Raw genomic sequence first — 17,714 nt, 5'->3', positions numbered from 1 at the left:
GCAGCATAGCAATTCCCACGCATCTGACACAAAGGGGGAGCCCGACACGTCTCTTTCACTGCACTCGGTCCTATTAAAGCTGTTTGCCGACTGTGTGTGTCCCTTTGCTTGATTATCGTTATAACACTAAGAGCAGTAAGCCAGCTGTAAACGATGAATCTTACCCACTCGGCAGCTTTGCCCCTCGGTGTTGTGACAGTCGTGGTGACAGCAGGAAAGGGGCTCGCTCACAGTATGGGATTGTGCGCATGTGCGGTCGGGAACAGGCCTGGTCAGCAATGGTAAGGATGATGGAACAGGTGTGACAAAATCATTGCAGTGGAGGAGAGGAGGTGGTAGGTTAAATGAAGCATGTCTTCCCCAATTATACTGAACAACAACAATTTCGTTGTACAGTAAAATGCCCTACTTTTTCTAATGTGTTTATGCGTGCGTGGAGCGTTTCATGAAGCATGGATTTTTACTGGATTCAGCAAGATTCGGAGGACGGGGTAATCACAAGTCTTAGGAGCAAATTTGGCATTGTAAAACAAAGAACGGAACCAGCCTAGCCTAGTGTGTAAACGCCAGGTCCTCCTCTCTGAGAAGATGGGGTTTAACCCCAAATCCACTGGAGACCAGTATGTCCACACCTTAGGCTGTCTTTGAGGAAGCACTCATCAGACAGACTCAAAACATCATTCCAGACTCTGAAATTCAGACCACACCCATGTCTTCTATCACAGTGGTTCCCAACCCTGGTTTTCAGGGACCCCCTGTCCTGCATGTTTTAGATGTTTCCCTGCTCCAACACACCTGATTCAAATGATTGGGTCATTATCCAGCTTTGCAGAAGCCTGCTTATGACCATTCATTTGAATCAGGTGTGTTGGAGCAGGGAAACATCTAAAACATGCAGGACAGGGGTGCCCTGAGGATCAGGTTTGGGAACCACTGCTCTAGCATACCGGCTTCTTCCCTCAAGGCAGACTCTTCAGTCTACAGTGCAGGCTCAGTAGCTTTAACAACTCCTTTGACCCCCAGCCCATCAAAGCCCTAAATGGCAAGTTAGCCAGAGGCTAACTCCTGCAACGTTGCTGTTTACCCCACAACTGTACACATGCATACTCTATGATGAATTTATGTTGATAAGACTGCTCAACTTTCATTGCACATAGTGTATAAACCTTTACACCATACCATCTGTGTCTAAGACCAATTTACATTTTAGTAGACACTCTTATCCAGAGCGAGTTACTGTAAGTACAGGGACATTCTCCCCGAGGCAAGGAGGGTGAAGTGCCTTGCCCAAGGACACAACATAATTTGGCACAGCCGAGAATCAAACCGGCAACCTTCTGATTAATAGCCCGATTCTTTAACCGCTCAGCCATCTGACCCATCTGATTTACTGTAGGACAGTAAAGTTAATCTTATCTCTCACCCCTCCAGGGCTGTGGTCGCAGGCACACCTACTACAGGCCATAGTGAAGGCAGTTGTTGGCGTGGTGTTCTGGGGACTGTCTTTGCTGCTTATCATGGGGGAGGCACAGAAAATCAAGCTGCAGTCGACTCATTCCATCTATCTGATGGGAGGAATAGGAGAAGCAATGGCAGAAAGCGAAGAAGTTACAGAGAAGATGTAAGAAGGTAGGTTGGATACGGAGACAAAGGAACAAAAGCAAAGAATAGATGAGGACGAAAAAAGTGTAGAAAAGAGAACTATTACCCACCTTGGCCACTTGGGGCTCTGTTGTGCTATCGTGGGTGCGTCTCTGCGGGTGGGTTTTAGCCTGCAGTTTGGGCTCATGACCAGCATGTAGCAGTACAGCAACACTGAGAAGAGTTTGGCAGACTTTAGTAGCCTACCGTTCTCTTCAGTGTGGTAGCCTGTTCTTGGCTGTAGACAACTAAACCCTGATCCAACACAGGATGACACCAAGGGAGTGGTATCTCGGCGGCCATGTTTTTACAGCAATCGACTGTAGCCTCTTAACACCGTGTTTATTCTTTAGTCAACAGAACAAACAATGACTCACACCAGTTCTCAAACCACCTCTGTAACACTGCTGTCTTTTGGCTAACGGGGTTCAAATTCTATTCTCCCATTGCCTCCAGTGTGCTCCCACCCCCACCACGTTACCATGACTACACCATTACTACAGTACTGTCCTGGCCACAGTTACCCCAAATGTAGGGCTCTGATCAGCCTATCACAGCTTGGATGTAAGAGGAAGGCTGGGTGTGGTAGCCCTGGAAACAACACCCCATAAAACCACTTACCAGACAGAAAGGAAAACTCAACAAGGTCTAGCAGAAAAGGAAGAGGGGAGGGCTGAAAGGACAACGCTTTGCCCCCCCCATGTCAGTTAACCATGGAAAGGAGAATAGGAAATTGAAATGTCAAGACAGTACAGTAGCTACATGCTATACTAACAGGATAATCTATCCACTTTTGAGATAGTAAATATACAGTATAATTATTGTGTATTTCCTCCTGTCTTCCAATACACACACAAACCTACAGACTATTCAAGGAGACCAACTGGACACCAAAACATTGACCGAGAAAGGCTTGAATTGCAATCAAACCTCTTGATCTAAATGATTTATGAGTTTGACAGACAGCAGCGGGTTCTCTACCAACACACACACACACACTCACACACACTCACACACACACACATACCGTAATCTCTCTCCTTCAGAAATGTGATCCTCCCAGTCTGCCTTTGAAAACAAGCTTGTTTAATAAGAGTGCAGAGTGAGTGAGTCCTGGAGGGAGCAGTCCTCTGTTTGGTATCCTGCTGCTGTGTCCCATGTCTCTGCTCACAGCTCCATCTGAACCCCTGAACCCTCACACTCCAGCCCTGGACCTGTCTCTCTGTCCCTCCCCTGCCTAACGTTCATTTATCACTTCATCTTTTCCCTCCTCCTTCTTGGAGCCAGAAGCCTTGTGCTCATTCCTAGGTGACCCAGGTAACGTAGAAGATGCAGGTGCACTGAGAAATGGTGTGTGCGTGTGTCATGCTTAACCATTCACTCTGTCTAACCCCTGCTGTATATCTAACTGTAGCTCCATTATGTTCATGTCTAATCCTCCCTGTACCTCTACAGGTCACCCCTATCAGATGACAGCAGGGGAACCCCCCAGTGGTCACATCATTGTCCCCCCCTTTCTGACCCCTAGTGACCAAGTCCTGCTCTCTATGGGATGTATGGTGTCCATGGATACGTCCAATATCGGGTGTCTTTGTGTGTAGGGAAAGCTACCCCACATGGTTTACCCCATTGTCACCTACTGTGCGTGTGTGTCACATGAACCCTAGGGAGATCCTGGGGACTACAATGGGACTAATTCCTCATGGGGGGTCCACTTAGTGACTGGTGGTGGTCTGGGAGCAGGGGGGGGGTTCCCTGCCTCGCTTGGCTCAATTGAAACCTGAATGAAAATATGAACATTTAATGAGAAGAGGCGAAAAGAGGAGGAGAAGAGAGGAGGAGAGGAGAAGAGAGGAGGAGAGGAGGGCAGAGGAGAGGGCAGTTTTAGGTCACCCCTCTGACCTGCTCCATGATTAATGATTAATATGTTTCATGATTGGGCTACAGGACAAGACAATAAAGCAAATCCTAATCCAAAACCTTATCCTACGACTCCGGTATGTAAACTTTAAAACAACAGATCGGGGCGGGTCGGGATAAAGTAAACGCGTGCTGGTCTGTGTTGACATTTAGCCCGTGATCTAATTTGCATGTGGAAGTGTGTTTTATGAAAATTAGTCTGGTCTCCCGTCTGATTGGTTGACTAGAGCGACAGCCCCCGTTTGCTTCATTCCAATGGTGTCGACTGTCTGTCAGTCAGCGCACGAGGGGGACAGAGAAACAGACCGCTTTATTTATTTTGTAAGTGTGGCGGCGCGTGTGCCTGATGTGAAGTTCAATAAACTTACCGGTTGACGGTAGCCAGACAGGCCTATGTGTAAAATGCTACTGTGGCGATCAATGGCGATGGAGCTGACGGATTCTGGTGGAGTCACCCTGACCGGCTATCATTCATACGATCCCAGTATACACGTTGCGGAGGACATCTACGCTTCCCCGGTGTCTCCTGCAAGTTTCAGCAGGTAAACACTTACTGTACAGAAAATTGTCTTACAAACTCGTTAACGCTACTTCAGGACGAGATTCCCTGTGAGGCAGTGAGGTGGTGTGGGAGATAGTGGGACCGAGAGAGAGCGTGGGAAATAGTTTTTAACGGTGGTATCTGTGGTAACGGGTTTAGTGCTCCATTATTTATGTGATGAGAGAGTTGTACCGCAGGGCGCCCCCCTGACGGGTTGGAAAGAGTTTATGGAACCGTTACTTATGTGTTTCTCATCCTCTGTTCAGCTTGTCGGGTGTGTGTTTCTCACTTCTGAACTGAAGTTTCCAACAAAGCGTGCACGCATTTGTCTGTGCCCATGCGCACGTGCGTGTGAAGTAGCATATGGAGCAATACCTAACCCTAACATTCCAACAACAGCCAGTTCAGTCATGTGACAGGCCAGAATGTGAGCAGCTGCTCCGATTGGCCAGCTGTGCCGGGTCATGTGTCGTTGTGGTTGTGAGGTCATGATGAGCTAATTTGGCACTGTCTCCAGCTGCCACCATTGCCCTAGCAACAAGGCATGACAACCCCTCCCTCACCCTCAACCTATGCCCTTACTTGACCACCCCTCCCTCGGCCCCCACAGTGGAGCACAGCAGTGGAGCACAGCAGTAGAGCACAGCAGTAGAGCACAGCAGTAGAACAGGTGACAGTGAGGAGACTGATGAACTGCTCACTCAACCTCACTCATGTCCACGTTATTCCCATGTCTCAACTGTGTAAGTGTGTATGTGCTTTTGTATGTTGACCTACCATATGGGTCAGGGCATTTGGGCCATAGGCAGGATTACTTTAAGCTGCATGGTGCAATATATGTGTGTGTGTGTGTGTGTGAGAGAGAGAGGAACAATGAATGGGGTCAGGTGTCAGGGATGAATACAGCTTTTGTAGCAGCTGAATGAGGCTCTCTACTCTCTGAACCAACACTAATTAGCACTGGAGAGAGACACTCTCATTCTGTCGCACACACACAGAACACAACAGACACACACACACACACCACAAATAATAATATAATGCCCCCATAATTATAATGTAATGCCCCCATCACTAGTTTTGTGTGTTTGTGGTGGTGGTGGTGATGGAGGGGTTGAATGGGCAACCATTATGTGTACATACAGTTAACTGCAGCAACTTGGCATTGATAAAGTGTTTGTGAACAAGGAAGGATATTAAACAGATAGTAAGTCTGGCATGGACAGAAACATCCACAACCATGACCCCAGATGAAAAGGAAGAACAGAAGATCTGCTGTTCTTCAGAAGTCAGTTTCCCTGTTGTCTGTCAGCCAATGGAGGACAAGGATGAGGATGACATAGCAGCATCAGAATTAACAATTTGTCCTTTGGAGGTGTGAAGAAAATGTGAGCAGGTGACATTCCAAACAAACACACACACACACACACACACACAGCTGTGTCCCTCCCTGCTGTACTTTCCCCCAGTTCTAAAGTATCCTACCTGTACCTGTACAGGGTTAGTTAGTGCTCAGCTCCCAGAGAAACCATAGCCACGCGTTCTGCTCTACTGGACAACCTCTGTTCTACCTCAAAGATTACTGGACTCTATCTCAGAGAGACTCAACTGGACTATATATCAGAGAGACTCTACTGGACTATATATCAGAGAGACTCTACTGGACTATATATCAGAGAGACTCTACTGGACTATCTCAGAGAGACTCTACTGGAGTATATCTCAGAAAAACTACTGGACTCTACCTGATTCAGCTTGGAAGGTTTTTCTTATATAGATGTCATCATGCCCAGGTAAACACACTTAATAAGGGAGAGAGCAAATGATCGAGAATGAGAGAAAGGGGTTGCAGAGAAAGGAAAATGATAGAGAAAGAAAAAGATAGAGGTCTGTAGTATCGGTAGATTATGTGTCACCATAGTTTCTCTAGTTAGTCCAGCAGGCTTGTTTTGCATGACCAGTGTAGGGGGCAAGGGGAGAGGATTTGAATAGAAAATAATCACCACAAGGAAGACACACACACACGCATACATACATACACGCATACATACATTCATGTATATATAGGTGCAAACGTATAGTAGCTTCAGCATTTGTCTATTCTTCCAGCTCTGCGGGCCACACATCTGCAGACTGAATTCTGTTGAACATCCGGGAATGGTGTGTGTGTGTGTGTGTCGGGGCACAGAAATGTAAATTTCCTACAGTAAGAACATTAATTGAAGGTAGAACAGGGAAGTTTTGTGGCTTCTCCTACCAGTACCACAGTCACAATGGATTCCTCTTATCCAGACCTCAAACGGCAGGCTTGTTGTATGGGGTTGGGGTTTGCGTGTGATAGAGATACTTTTTTTACTTTTATGTTTCTGTATTTCTAGAAATACTTCTCCATTTGTTAGCTGGCACCATGGCAACATTTCGGGTAACCACCATTGAAAAGGGTGAAACAGGAAGAAGGTGTTTTGTATCACTGATCCTCTGCAGTGGGTTGTCCAATAAGGAACATGCATCTGACCACCTCTCACCCACATATTAAGCACTGCTGAGATTCCCACAGCCTTCACCCTGTAACCACACACACACACACACACACACACATATACACACACCCACACACCCTGATGGTTTTTTAATGGTCTGGTATTGATTGGTTTGAGAGGTTGTTGTTGTTGTGTGTTTGTGTGTGTCTGCATTTGGAGTGTGTGTATGTCCAGGACCAGTCGAGGTTCTACCTCAATGACATCAGTGTTGAAATTAAAACGGTTGGTGTCAGCATTTTACACCATAAGCTCCCGTAAACAGCATGATGTAAACTGATCTCCAATGTCAGACCAATCTAATCAATACCAATCTAATCAATATGAGAGAGGAAAAGGGTTTTAGCTGATGATGGATAGAGAGAGAGTAAGGGAGGGATAGAGAGAGAGAGCTTCTGGAAGAGTTGGACAGGGAGGTGGTGAGGGAGGGAGGGGGGAGGGGGAGAGGGAGGAAGGAGGGGGGGGGGGGCAGACGCCAGCCAGACTGGCATACTCATCTCAGAGCAGTAACAACCTGTAGCTCTAACAGACTGTTGACAGATGGGATGCTAGCCAGACTAAAGTGAGAGAGGAAAGAGGGTGAGGAGGAGGAGGACGAGATAAAGGAGAGTGAAGAGGAAGAGGGGGAGGAGGAGGAAATATGGGGGGGGTGTGTGTGTGTGTGCTGGCTCCTTGGTTCTGCTGTTGACATTCCAGCAGGAATTGGGTCATGATTGGAGGCTCCCAGCTCAGATTACAATCCTCTCTCTCTTACTCTCTCTCTCTCTCTCTCTCTCTCTCTCTCTCTCTCTCTCTCTCTTCCCCTCTCTTTATCTCATTCTTTCTCTTTCCCTCCATCTGTCCGTCCATTTCCACCTGGTTCTGGTTAGTACTGACCTACATACCATGCAGGGGGCCTGTACAGCTCCAGCACCGGTGTTTGTGTTTGTCCACACAGTTCTGCCCAGCTCATCAAGGAAAAGCCTAAATATTTATGTTTCTTTCCTACCTTCTCTCCTCTCCTTCTGGGCCTGCTGGGCTCTCCAGCGTCCATCATAAACCACCTCTAACTAAGCCCTTTGTAGCTGGCTTGGTGGTTTTGGTGTGTTTCATGTCTGTGTTTTCTTAGTAAACCATATTAGATGAGTCATAGAGTGTAAACACGACATTATGACGATGGAGGGAGGAAGATGAAGCAAGAGAGGGAGAGATGTAAACACTAAAGAGCAAAGAGGATATTGAAGGAGCTCTTAAAGAGGATAACATGACAGGCGTAGAGGAGGATGGAGGAGGAGAGGTGGACATGAAGTGAAATGAAATCTAGAGTGGCCTACCGCAGACTGGGGGTGGGGAGAGGGGGTGGGGAGAGGGAAGAAGAGGGGGATGTGGGAGGAGGGATGAGCTTGGGTTTCAGAGAGATCCTCAGAAGAGGATATCCTGAGATGGAGCGCTGTCTCTCTTTCCCCCTCCCTCTCTCTTTTGTTGCTCTCCCTCCCCTTCTGCTCTATCTCGCTCGCCCCCTTCAATCTCTCTCCCTCTGCCACTCCCACTTGTCCTGGTTCGGACAGCTGCTCGCTTGTTTAGCACACGGCTCTCTCTCTCCCTCCCTGATCGTTGGAGTACCCTGCAGAGGTTAGGATAGCTTGGTAGTTTAGTGGAGCCCAGTAGAGTTTAGTAGTTAAGTCGAGCTCAGTATGTTTCGAAGAGCTAAATAGAGTTCTGCTGTCTACTGTTCTGCTGGATGAACAACTGACAGGTACGGGCTCCGTTCTCTAATCTGGGATCTCCAGGGTAGTCTGGTTACGCCGAGGGGGATATGCCAGCCGGGTGGAGCTAAGGCTGGCTCTGCTGAGGTATTGTGTGTGTGTGTGTGTAAACTGTTGCGTGTGGATAGACAGGAAAGCTGAAGCCCTCTGTCTGCACTGGAAGTTTGAAGTGTATCAATGCGATGAAGATAATGTCCTATAGAAAGTATCGGTATCGTGACTCACAGGAAGTGTTTGTGTTAATGATGATTTCTGGAAACGGAATGGAGACAATGTAGTATGAACGGAATGTCTTTGAGTCAGAGCCCCTGTCTGTCTGCCTGCCTGCTTGTGGTGGACCACACACACACACACACACACACGTTAACTACACTTCCAATGATAAGGTGCTAATCAGTTTGTGAGAGTGCGCATTTAGATAGGTTTGGAGTGCATATGTGAGAACCGGCTTTTCAACAGGCTGAGCATACCTCTTTTACTGTGTCAACATGCCTGATCCCCATGTGTACTGTACACACACACACACACACACATACATTAAGAAGAATCTAGTTCCTCAGTTGAGAAATAGCAGCTCCCAAGAATGCATTTTAAGGTTGGGTGTCTGTGTGTATGTGTTGGCTGTGTATGTGGGTTCTCTAAGTGCAGCCTCGCTATCATGCTTCCATCCATATTCTTCCCTCTGAACATGAGATTCATCAGGTGTTGCACCAAAGGGGCCCCAGAGGAACCAAACCATTACAACAAGGGTTCCCCCTCAGCCAATATCCGGACTAGCAAAATGATCAATATCAGCCCCTTAAGTGAAGCCAGGCCGGAAGTCCCCTGACACACACTCCCATATGTTGTGCTTATCAATTTTTCAATGTTTAGACAGTAGTAGTCATTGTTCAGCAATCTGATGAGCACAGTCTGCTGTGTAGACAGCAGTTGTAGAGAGAGAGAGAGACAGAGACAGAGACAGAGAGTAAGAGAGAGAGAGAGTAAGAGAGAGAGAGAGAGTAAGAGAGAGGGAAAAAGTGGGAAAAAGTGGGAAAAAGTGGGAAAAAGTGGGAAAAAGAGGGAGAGGTTGAGGTGGTTCAGTGTAGAATGCACTGAATGTTTCCATGGTGACTAGATAGGAAACCCCCACATGCCAGGGGAAGACTCTCTTAACCTCTTCCCCTCCTCCCCATGCTCCCTGCCCAACCTCCCTTAGTCTTGTTGTTTTGCTGCATGTGGAGGGGGAGATAAGCCGTTGTGTGTGTGTGTGTGTGTGGCTGCGTGTGTGTGTCTGTGTGACCCAGAAGGCTGGTCATGAGGTCACTAAAGGTGTTCGGTCTTCTGACCAATCAGGAATCAGCCCTAGGATTAAAGACCTGTGATTTCAGCAGAGGTCTGTGGTATTGCACGGACTATGATTGAAATCATACACACGCGTACACACACACACACAATCTGGCAGATGAATGCAGTGGACTGAAGATTGTCATGCGTTTGGCGAGTTGGTCAAGGGTTTAGCCGAGCAGAGAAATGTTCATTCCCCCCCTCTTCTTCTCCTAACTGCAGGAAGGTGCGGTACCAGGGCCCAGGCAGGATGATGACTCCCAGGAGCTTGTTGCTCCCCCCTCCCTCACCCCCCCCTCCCTCACCCCCCCTGACAGCAGACCCCATGGAGGACTACTGGAGCGAGGTGAAGAGTATAGAGGAGGGGGAGGAGGCCAGTGGGGGAGACCAAGACCTGCTGGAGAGAGCCAGCATGGACGGTACACACACACACACACTCATTAACTTACACACTGATGCACGCACTACCGTGCACACACACACTCACACAGACACACACAAAGGACACAATTCCCAGCTACTTATTCATATTTTGGATTGATGACTGATGACTGTCCCTGGACACTTCCTCCCTGTCTGTAGAGGCGGAGCTGGAGGAGGCGTGGCTTACGGAGGCGGGGCTGGAGGTGCTGGTGTCGGGGGCCCAGGGGGAGGGGCCAGGTGGACTGCCGGGGGAGGGGCCTGTGGAGGTGTTGCTGTCGACGCTGACGCGCTCACAGGCTGCCATGGTGAAGCGACGCGTGGACAACTACACCCAGACCCTGAGGAAGAGAAACAGGCAGAACACCAGGCACGTCAGAGATGTGTTCCCCACACCTGACCCCCAGGTAAGAGAAGCCTGACCTGTCCTTTCCTGTGAGAAGGGGAGGGGAGGGGGAGGAGATGAGGTGGAACGAGACGGGAGGGGAGGAGCAGGGAGGACAGGAGTCCAGACAGTGTATTTCAGACCAGTCTACCAGTTGTCCCAGTTGTCAGGACGGACTGCTCTGTGGTTGAAACATGACGAGCCGTTTCTCCTGCCTGCCCAAGCAACTGCACTTCCACCTCCACAAATAGCCCTGTCCCACTGACTGAGGCAGGCCTGTGGGAGGGCCTGCGAAAGGAGGGTGGCGGTGGAGACAGATGCACCGTAGTGTGATCCTCTTAATGATGGGTGTTAGCTGTAATGAGGAGAGCTGGATTGCAGGTTGGGTTATAGGATGCAATCGAGGTTTAGTTTGACAGACAGACAAACAGACTGTCAGGCAGGTAAATTAGACAGTCAGTCAGTTTAGTGACACCTGCCAGTTTGTAGCAGGAATTTGTGACGGACGGGTGTTGCGGTTAATTCCATCCCCGTTAGCATAGAGGGTGACAGGAGGTTCCACGGTGACTCACTGATCTGGCAGGAGGGCAGAGCTATGAGTCAGACTCAGCTGGCACACACACACACATTCACACAAACAAGCAGTCAGTCTGCATCAACACTTATGGACACACAGATCAGCTTCAGTGTTCATCTGATCCTGATCAATTTGGGCCTGTTTGTGCATGTTTCAGCTGACTCTAATGGAATTTGGCTCTGTACGTGAATGTGTGTGTGTGTGTATGTGTGTACAACCTTTGCTAGCACCTGCTGAGCTCTCTGGTATCCTAAACTCCAGAATGTTCTATGTGTCTGAAACTGTCATCCAAACTGTTTCTTTGTGCTTCTGGTTGACATTCTATTCTACCTTACCTACACACTCACTCTCTCAAAAACACATTCTTACACAGTGAAATACACACAGACAACTGACACCCCATGACACACTAGTCCAGTACCAGAAGTACCAGTATTGTTGTTCATTGTCATGGTGCTTTATAATGATCATGCATCCTATAAACATGTACTTAAACATTTTAATTGACTTGATGATGAAAATGTATCCTATGAGTACATCATGAATAATGTAATTTAGGGTGTTGGCAATAGTTTTGCCACCTTACAGTGATTGTGTGTTCTATGGTGATTATTATTATTGTGATTATTGGTACCTGAAAATAATGGTGGACATGTTGTTCATGATCATAATGTATATATTCCTTCCAGCCTGTAGACCCAGTGCCCCATGTGTCTCCTAATTCACCCAATGGCCACTCACCTTCCGACCATCACACCCCTTCCTTAAGACACACCCCCTCTAACAGACACACCCCCTTTCGTGGACGCCCCCCCTCCAATAGACACGCCCCTTCTAACGAACAAACCACAGCTCATGGTCGCACCCAAACCAAGACCATCCACAGAACCCCCTCTAGAGGTGAGTTGAGTGTGTCTCACTGTGCACTAGTGACCACGAATGTGTGTGTGTGTGTGTGATTATCATCGAGTGTGTGTGTGTGTGATTATCATCGAGTGTGTGTGTGTGTGATTATCATCAAGTGTGTGTGTGTGTGATTATCATTGAGTGTGTGTGTGTGTGTGATTATCATCTAGTGTGTGTGTGTGTGTGATTATCATCGAGTGTGTGTGTGTGTGATTATCATTGAGTGTGAGTGTGTGTGTCTCCAGTGCGTCCTGCGTGCCCCAGCTTCTCCCCAGTGGAGGCTGTCTCGGAGCGTCCTGGCCCTCCGGACCAGCAGGGGGAGCTGCTGTGCGACGTGCCCTACTCTGAGGGTGTTCTTCCTCACCGCAGGGGCGGGGCCTGCCACGACTGCCAACGCCTCCGAAGAGATGACCCCAACCTGCAGGTAAGGCTGATCTCTGATCAAACTGTTTCTGGTACCGTGTGTACCAGTATTTGTTCTAATGTGAGCATCACATCATCGTTTTTACCATGATGGTCAGACTCACAAAGTGTGTGTGTGCATTTGTGTGTGTGTGTAGCCGTTCCAGCTGCCCAGGCCAAGGCTGGGTCTGACGTGTGTCCAGGACCTGTCCTGTGAGGACATGAAGAAGGTGGGCTACATCGCCCTGATAGAAATCACAACCTTCTACCACGCTATGGGCATCGAGCTCAAACGCTACAGGGCTGCTCGCAGCAAGGCCCGAGGTGAGCCCGTTTTCTGCCTCTGGACTTTTGTATTTTTGATATGTCTAAATTCTTATAGAATTTACATTTGGGTTCTGTCTATCTTTCTGTTCCTTGTCCAGAGAGTGGCATCTTTGGAGTTCCTCTGACCACGCTGCTGGAGAGCGACAGGAAGAAGGTCCCTGGTTCTAAGGTTCCACTCGTCTTTAGAAAGGTACGCTTCCCCCCCCCCTCCCCCTAAGCCTTCCCCTGTGGGATCCCAAACGGTTTCAGGGGTATTGGGTTCAGGAAATCCCTTCCTGCAGACTTTGAGATCCCATGGGCCTGTGTGAGCTATTTCAGACTGCGAGCTGCTGTGTTTCTACGTGGTGTCGGGGTGTGGGCAGCAGCTGTCCTCCAGGAGCAAGGCCAGACAGGCTCAGATCCAACCCCTAACCTTGGGATTGTCTGGATGCCTGGGCCTTGGAGGAATAGCGAGGCCATCTGTTAGGCAGCTAGCTGTGATATCAGGATGCTGTGGAGAAAAGGTTTAGGGTTAGCTTAACTACAGTTTAGCTTAGTTTACTGCAGTGTAATCATCTAGCTGCAGTATAGAAGCATACTAATTAAACAGGCACAGATATAGTCATGAGAAGTCTGCTCAGTTAGCGTAGTTACCGTAACTTGCTTAGTTAGTTTAGTATTCAACGCATACTATGTGTGCTAGCTTAGCTAGCGTAGCTAGCAAGGGATCTGATATGTTGGTCCTGCATCGGACGCTACTCTGGGGGGCTGCTGATAAAGACTGATCCTGAATGGAAATGCTGACTGGCAGTTAGGAAACAGTGGTGGGAGGGGGGATCATGTTGTTGAGAGAGAGAAGGGGGGAGGCTGTAGCTGAGACTGGTTTGTTTAGCTGGTAGTAGTGAAGGGGGCAAGACTGTCTTTGATGGAAAAGATGTGTCTCTCTGTGGAGATAGAGGGAACTGGGAGGATCCGCCAAGTGTTGTTCTGGACTGGGAGAGATAACGACTGATAGGGTTCCTGTGACTGTGGCAAAGATAGAGAAGGGAGGGAAGAGGGAGGGAAAGAGAGAAGGAGGGGGAGGAGAGGGGCAGCTAAAGGTTATCAGGTTGCTGGCTCAGTCACAGTTTTTCCTTCTGTGTAGCATTCTATTCAAGACTCAGTCCAAGACTGTGTCCTCTGTCCAACACTGCCAAACTATTGTCAAACTCTCAGAGCATGTCCTTCCTCTCAACGCGTGACTGCGGTTTGATCGACAGCTCAGAGATGGTGAGGCAGTGATAAGATGGCTGATTTCCCTGTTGGCCGTGCTTCAGCTCTCACACAGATGAGGAAGAGGAAAGACAGGAGACATATGTTTAAATGCACGTGTTGGCACACTTCTGACGTGTGTGTGTGTGTGTGTTTGCGTGTGTAGCTCCTGTCCAAGCTAGAACAGACCGGCTTACAGACAGAGGGGATTCTCAGAGTACCAGGATCTGCTTCCAGGGTAAAGGTAAGACATGCGCACATACACATACTGACACACACACTCGTATACGCTCACAGTATAATCCGTATGGTGGATATCTGATCCACTAATGCCTGCTCTGTGTTTTCAGCATCTTCGCCAGGAGCTGGAGTCTAAGTTCTATGAGGACCGCTTTGACTGGGACCAGGTGAGGCACAACGACGCAGCTGGCCTGCTGAAGATGTTCATCAGAGAGCTCCCATGTCCTCTCCTCACGCTGCAACACCTGCCTGCCTTCACCGCTGTCCAGGGTGAGTCACACACACACAACACGGAAATACACACGCAGACACGCAAGCACTCTCGACACACTCGGGCAAAAAACACTTAGAGTAACTGTCGACAGACGTAACGTGAAAACCTGTGTGTGTTGTTTAGTGGATACTGAGTGTGTGTGTGTGTTGTTTAGTGGATACTGAGTGTGTGTTCTCTCTGTGTGTCAGATATCTCCTCCCCCCTTCACCAGGTCCAGGCTCTCCACCTCCTCACCATGCTGCTTCCAGAGGCTAACCGGGACACTCTAAAGGTACACACACACACACACACGATCACACTCACACACGATCACACTCACACACACCATCCTACTTGTGTCTTGGCCCCCCAGTAAGCGTGTGTGTTGATGCGTGTGTCTGTGTCCCAGGCTCTGCTGGAGTTCCTGAGGAAGGTGGTGGAGTGCGAGCAGCAGAACCGGATGAGTCTGTGGAACGTCTCCATGATCGTAGCCCCCAACCTGGTGATATGCAAGGGCCACAGCCCCCGTCCTGAGGACATGGAGGGGGCCGCAGGGGCCGCCGCCCTGGTCAGACTGCTCATCACACACCAGGACCTGCTCTGGACCGTGAGTCAGAGACCCCCTCAGACAAGAGAGAGAGACAGAAATAGAAATTAAATAAAACATGACAACATTTCTTTGTGTGCCTCAACCATCTCCTCTGTTTCCCCTTGTCCTCTTCCTCTTCCTCAGGTTCCCAGCTTCCTGCTGTCCCAGGTGAGGAAGATGAACGAAGCGTCTGACCGGAGGAAGCAGCCGGGATCAGAGAAGAGTAAGAGGAGACTGCTGCCGCTCCGCAGGAGGACCACGGAGAGAGACAAGACACCCAGGAGTGAGGTGAGGAGGGAGGGGGTGAGAGAGAGAGGAGGAGCGTGGGGAGGGAGTGAGAGAGAGAGAGGAGGAGCGTGGGGAGGGGGTGCAGTCAAAGTGGGAATATCAGACTTCAAAGTATGCGGGACATTTATGTTGACGCTGCTTGTTGACTGCGTGTTGGCGCCATTCCTCCGCAGGTGACCGACTTGCATGAAGGGGTCATCCGAGTCCACGCCCCGCTGCACACTAAGGTCTCCATGGCGATACTCCTGGACAGTGAGACTAAGGCCAAAGACGTGATGGCCCGCTTCGACTGTGAGAACGGGTCAGTTCTGAGTCAGCCCCAGCCCTCATGCAGTACTGACATCATGAACAACATCCCCCCCAACACTACAGACAGCATCACCAGCAGGATGTATGGATTAGAATACATTATAGTATACATTAACATCAACATGTCCAGGATCATCAGACACAAAATCTTCTACAATATCAGACACACTATCGTCTACGTTATCAGACTTGATCCGAACCAGTTACAGACCCCCTCGAAGTTTCCTTATAGCAGCATAATCAACATTATCAACATTATACCTTCATCAGTCATCATAGCTTTCACTAACGTCCACATCCTCACCATAATCGGCCGCCTTGTTTTCCTCAGCCACGGCACCAGGAGGAGCAGGGCCTGTCTGTTCGAGGTAGGAGGGAACATCGGTACGTAGCATTATCAGTGTCATCGTCAGTACCGCATATCGTTATTGTTGATGTCATTATCATCTGTATATCTTTATCATTATCAAGCAATCATCAGTTATCGCTAATGTTCCGGTTGGCATATTACCATTCATTCTCTTGTTTGTCTTTATATCAGAATGCTCTTTAACGTAATGTTGGTCTGAGCCGCCCTGACTAACGCTTCCTGCTTCCTGTCAGGTGAGCGCTGTCTGGACCCGGAGACACACCTGCAGGAGGTGTACCAGGTCAACCCCACCTGTGAGTGGGTGCTGAAGCCCAGCTCAGACACAGCTGAAGGTGTCTGAGCGTCACAGCACAGACACACAGACACTAAGCCCACCTGGCCTTCCACAGGTCCTGAACACAACCTGTACCGCCACTCCGTCAACAGATACCTTATCCTGCCACACGCTGTCAACAGACAAACAGACTGAACAAACAAACTCAACCGTCGCGCTGACAGACCAAGCCATCAGACCAGACGAACCCTAACCTTGATCCAGATACCCTCAGCTCTGCTGGCCCTCAGGCCAGACAGTGCTACACTGCCCCCTGGTGGACAGGTTCCAGAGCCTCTCAGATGTTACGTGACTTGCAACCAAGAGTGCTGGTCATCACGGTTGTCTTGCACCAACCTCTGTGATGTCAAACTTACCACCAAAAGGGGAGGTCAAGGGTCATGATTGGCTTGACGGTCTATACTGACCTCGACCTGCCACAGTATCTCTATAACCACTAACCTATCTTATCTGCTTTTGTATTATTGATATCTTAATCATCATTATTATGCTCAGCTATAGGGATGTATATCTGTGTGATAAGAGCATGCTGAGGCCTTGTGGGATGAAGGGGGTCGACCCAGGCTGGTACCCCACTACTGAGGAGGACTAAACCATAGCACTTCCCCCCCCCCCCCCCCTCCTCCACCACGGCACTCCTCCATGTCCCCCTCCTCCTCTCCTGTGCTCCCAGGAGGACGTCTGGGAGGCTGATGTGGAACCAGCCCACTGCTGCAGTATGTTCTCACTCCACACAGCACGCTGCTAGCAGGACAGAGGAACTACAGGAAGTTGGGAAATAACGACAGGAAGGAAGGGACGGTACTACAGGAAGTTGGGAGCAGAACTACAGAGAAGAGGAGGTGGTCGTGGACTATGGAGTTGCCATATTAAAGTGTTTTGACAAGTGTTTGAACCCTGACCTTACAGAACCATGTTTACCTGCTGTGTGTATGCACATGTGCGTGTGTATGTGAAAGAGAGAGAGAGAGCAAGAGCTATGTTAACCCCAGTTTTCCAGTGCCATAGTAGTCTACACTCTAACCCCAACACTGTGCACTTGGCCCCCATCTGCAGTATTGTGAGCTCAGTTTGAACCTGGTGTGTGTGTGTGTAGGTGTGTGTGTGTGTGTGTGTGTGTGTGTGTGTGTGTGTGTGTGTAACAAGGATGAAGTTCTGCATGAACAAACTCTGAATTTGCTTCTGTACAGATTTTTCATTTTTTTATGGTTTAAGTTTATTATTTGTATTCTTATTATGACTATTATGACTATGCTCTGCCTGCTGCCGGCCGCAGGGCCATGTTGTTTGGCCTCAAGGCTTCCTGTATCCATGAGTAACAGAATAGAACCAACTGAATCCAAATGGATCCCTTGTCTCTCCTCTTTTTTAACA

At 48.9% G+C, this 17,714-nt stretch overlaps 1 protein-coding gene across 4 annotated transcripts; it reads left to right on the top strand.

Moving 5' to 3' along the window:
* Window positions 1-3,876: 3,876 nt before the first annotated feature.
* arhgap28 (Rho GTPase activating protein 28) lies at window positions 3,877-17,681 on the top strand. 4 transcript variants are annotated; one of them, XM_047024317.1, is made up of 15 exons: window positions 3,877-4,103; window positions 9,933-10,129; window positions 10,293-10,537; window positions 11,782-11,992; window positions 12,244-12,422; window positions 12,559-12,724; window positions 12,826-12,917; window positions 14,124-14,201; window positions 14,308-14,467; window positions 14,660-14,742; window positions 14,860-15,057; window positions 15,184-15,327; window positions 15,501-15,628; window positions 15,968-16,020; window positions 16,240-17,681. In XM_047024317.1, exons 1-15 carry the CDS (start codon window positions 3,955-3,957, stop codon window positions 16,344-16,346), a joined length of 2,190 nt encoding a protein of 729 aa, XP_046880273.1. In that variant the 5' UTR covers window positions 3,877-3,954; the 3' UTR covers window positions 16,347-17,681. The 4 variants fall into 4 exon arrangements, with proteins under 4 accessions (XP_046880273.1, XP_046880274.1, XP_046880275.1 ...); XM_047024318.1 differs by lacking the exon at window positions 3,877-4,103 and adding an exon at window positions 5,583-5,895 and having other exon boundaries at window positions 16,240-17,680; XM_047024319.1 differs by lacking the exon at window positions 3,877-4,103 and adding an exon at window positions 8,152-8,374 and having other exon boundaries at window positions 16,240-17,679.
* The last annotated feature ends 33 nt before the right edge of the window (window positions 17,682-17,714 follow it).

This window comes from Hypomesus transpacificus, chromosome 8, assembly GCF_021917145.1.
Source record: "Hypomesus transpacificus isolate Combined female chromosome 8, fHypTra1, whole genome shotgun sequence".
NCBI classification, from domain to species: Eukaryota; Metazoa; Chordata; class Actinopteri; order Osmeriformes; family Osmeridae; genus Hypomesus; species Hypomesus transpacificus.
Note: the sequence above shows the minus strand (reverse complement) of the source record. Positions and strands in the feature narration are given on the sequence as shown.

What these genes read in the sequence shown, in the direction of transcription:
- arhgap28 (XM_047024317.1), top strand. Translation starts at nt 3,955, where the DNA reads ATGTGTAAAATGCTACTGTGGCGATCAATGGCGATGGAGCTGACGGAT. An exon ending in CCACAGAACCCCCTCTAGAG is followed by an intron (nt 11,993 to 12,243) that starts GTGAGTTGAGTG and finishes GTGTGTCTCCAG; the next exon opens with TGCGTCCTGCGTGCCCCAGC. An exon ending in CGAGGTAGGAGGGAACATCG is followed by an intron (nt 16,021 to 16,239) that starts GTACGTAGCATT and finishes GCTTCCTGTCAG; the next exon opens with GTGAGCGCTGTCTGGACCCG.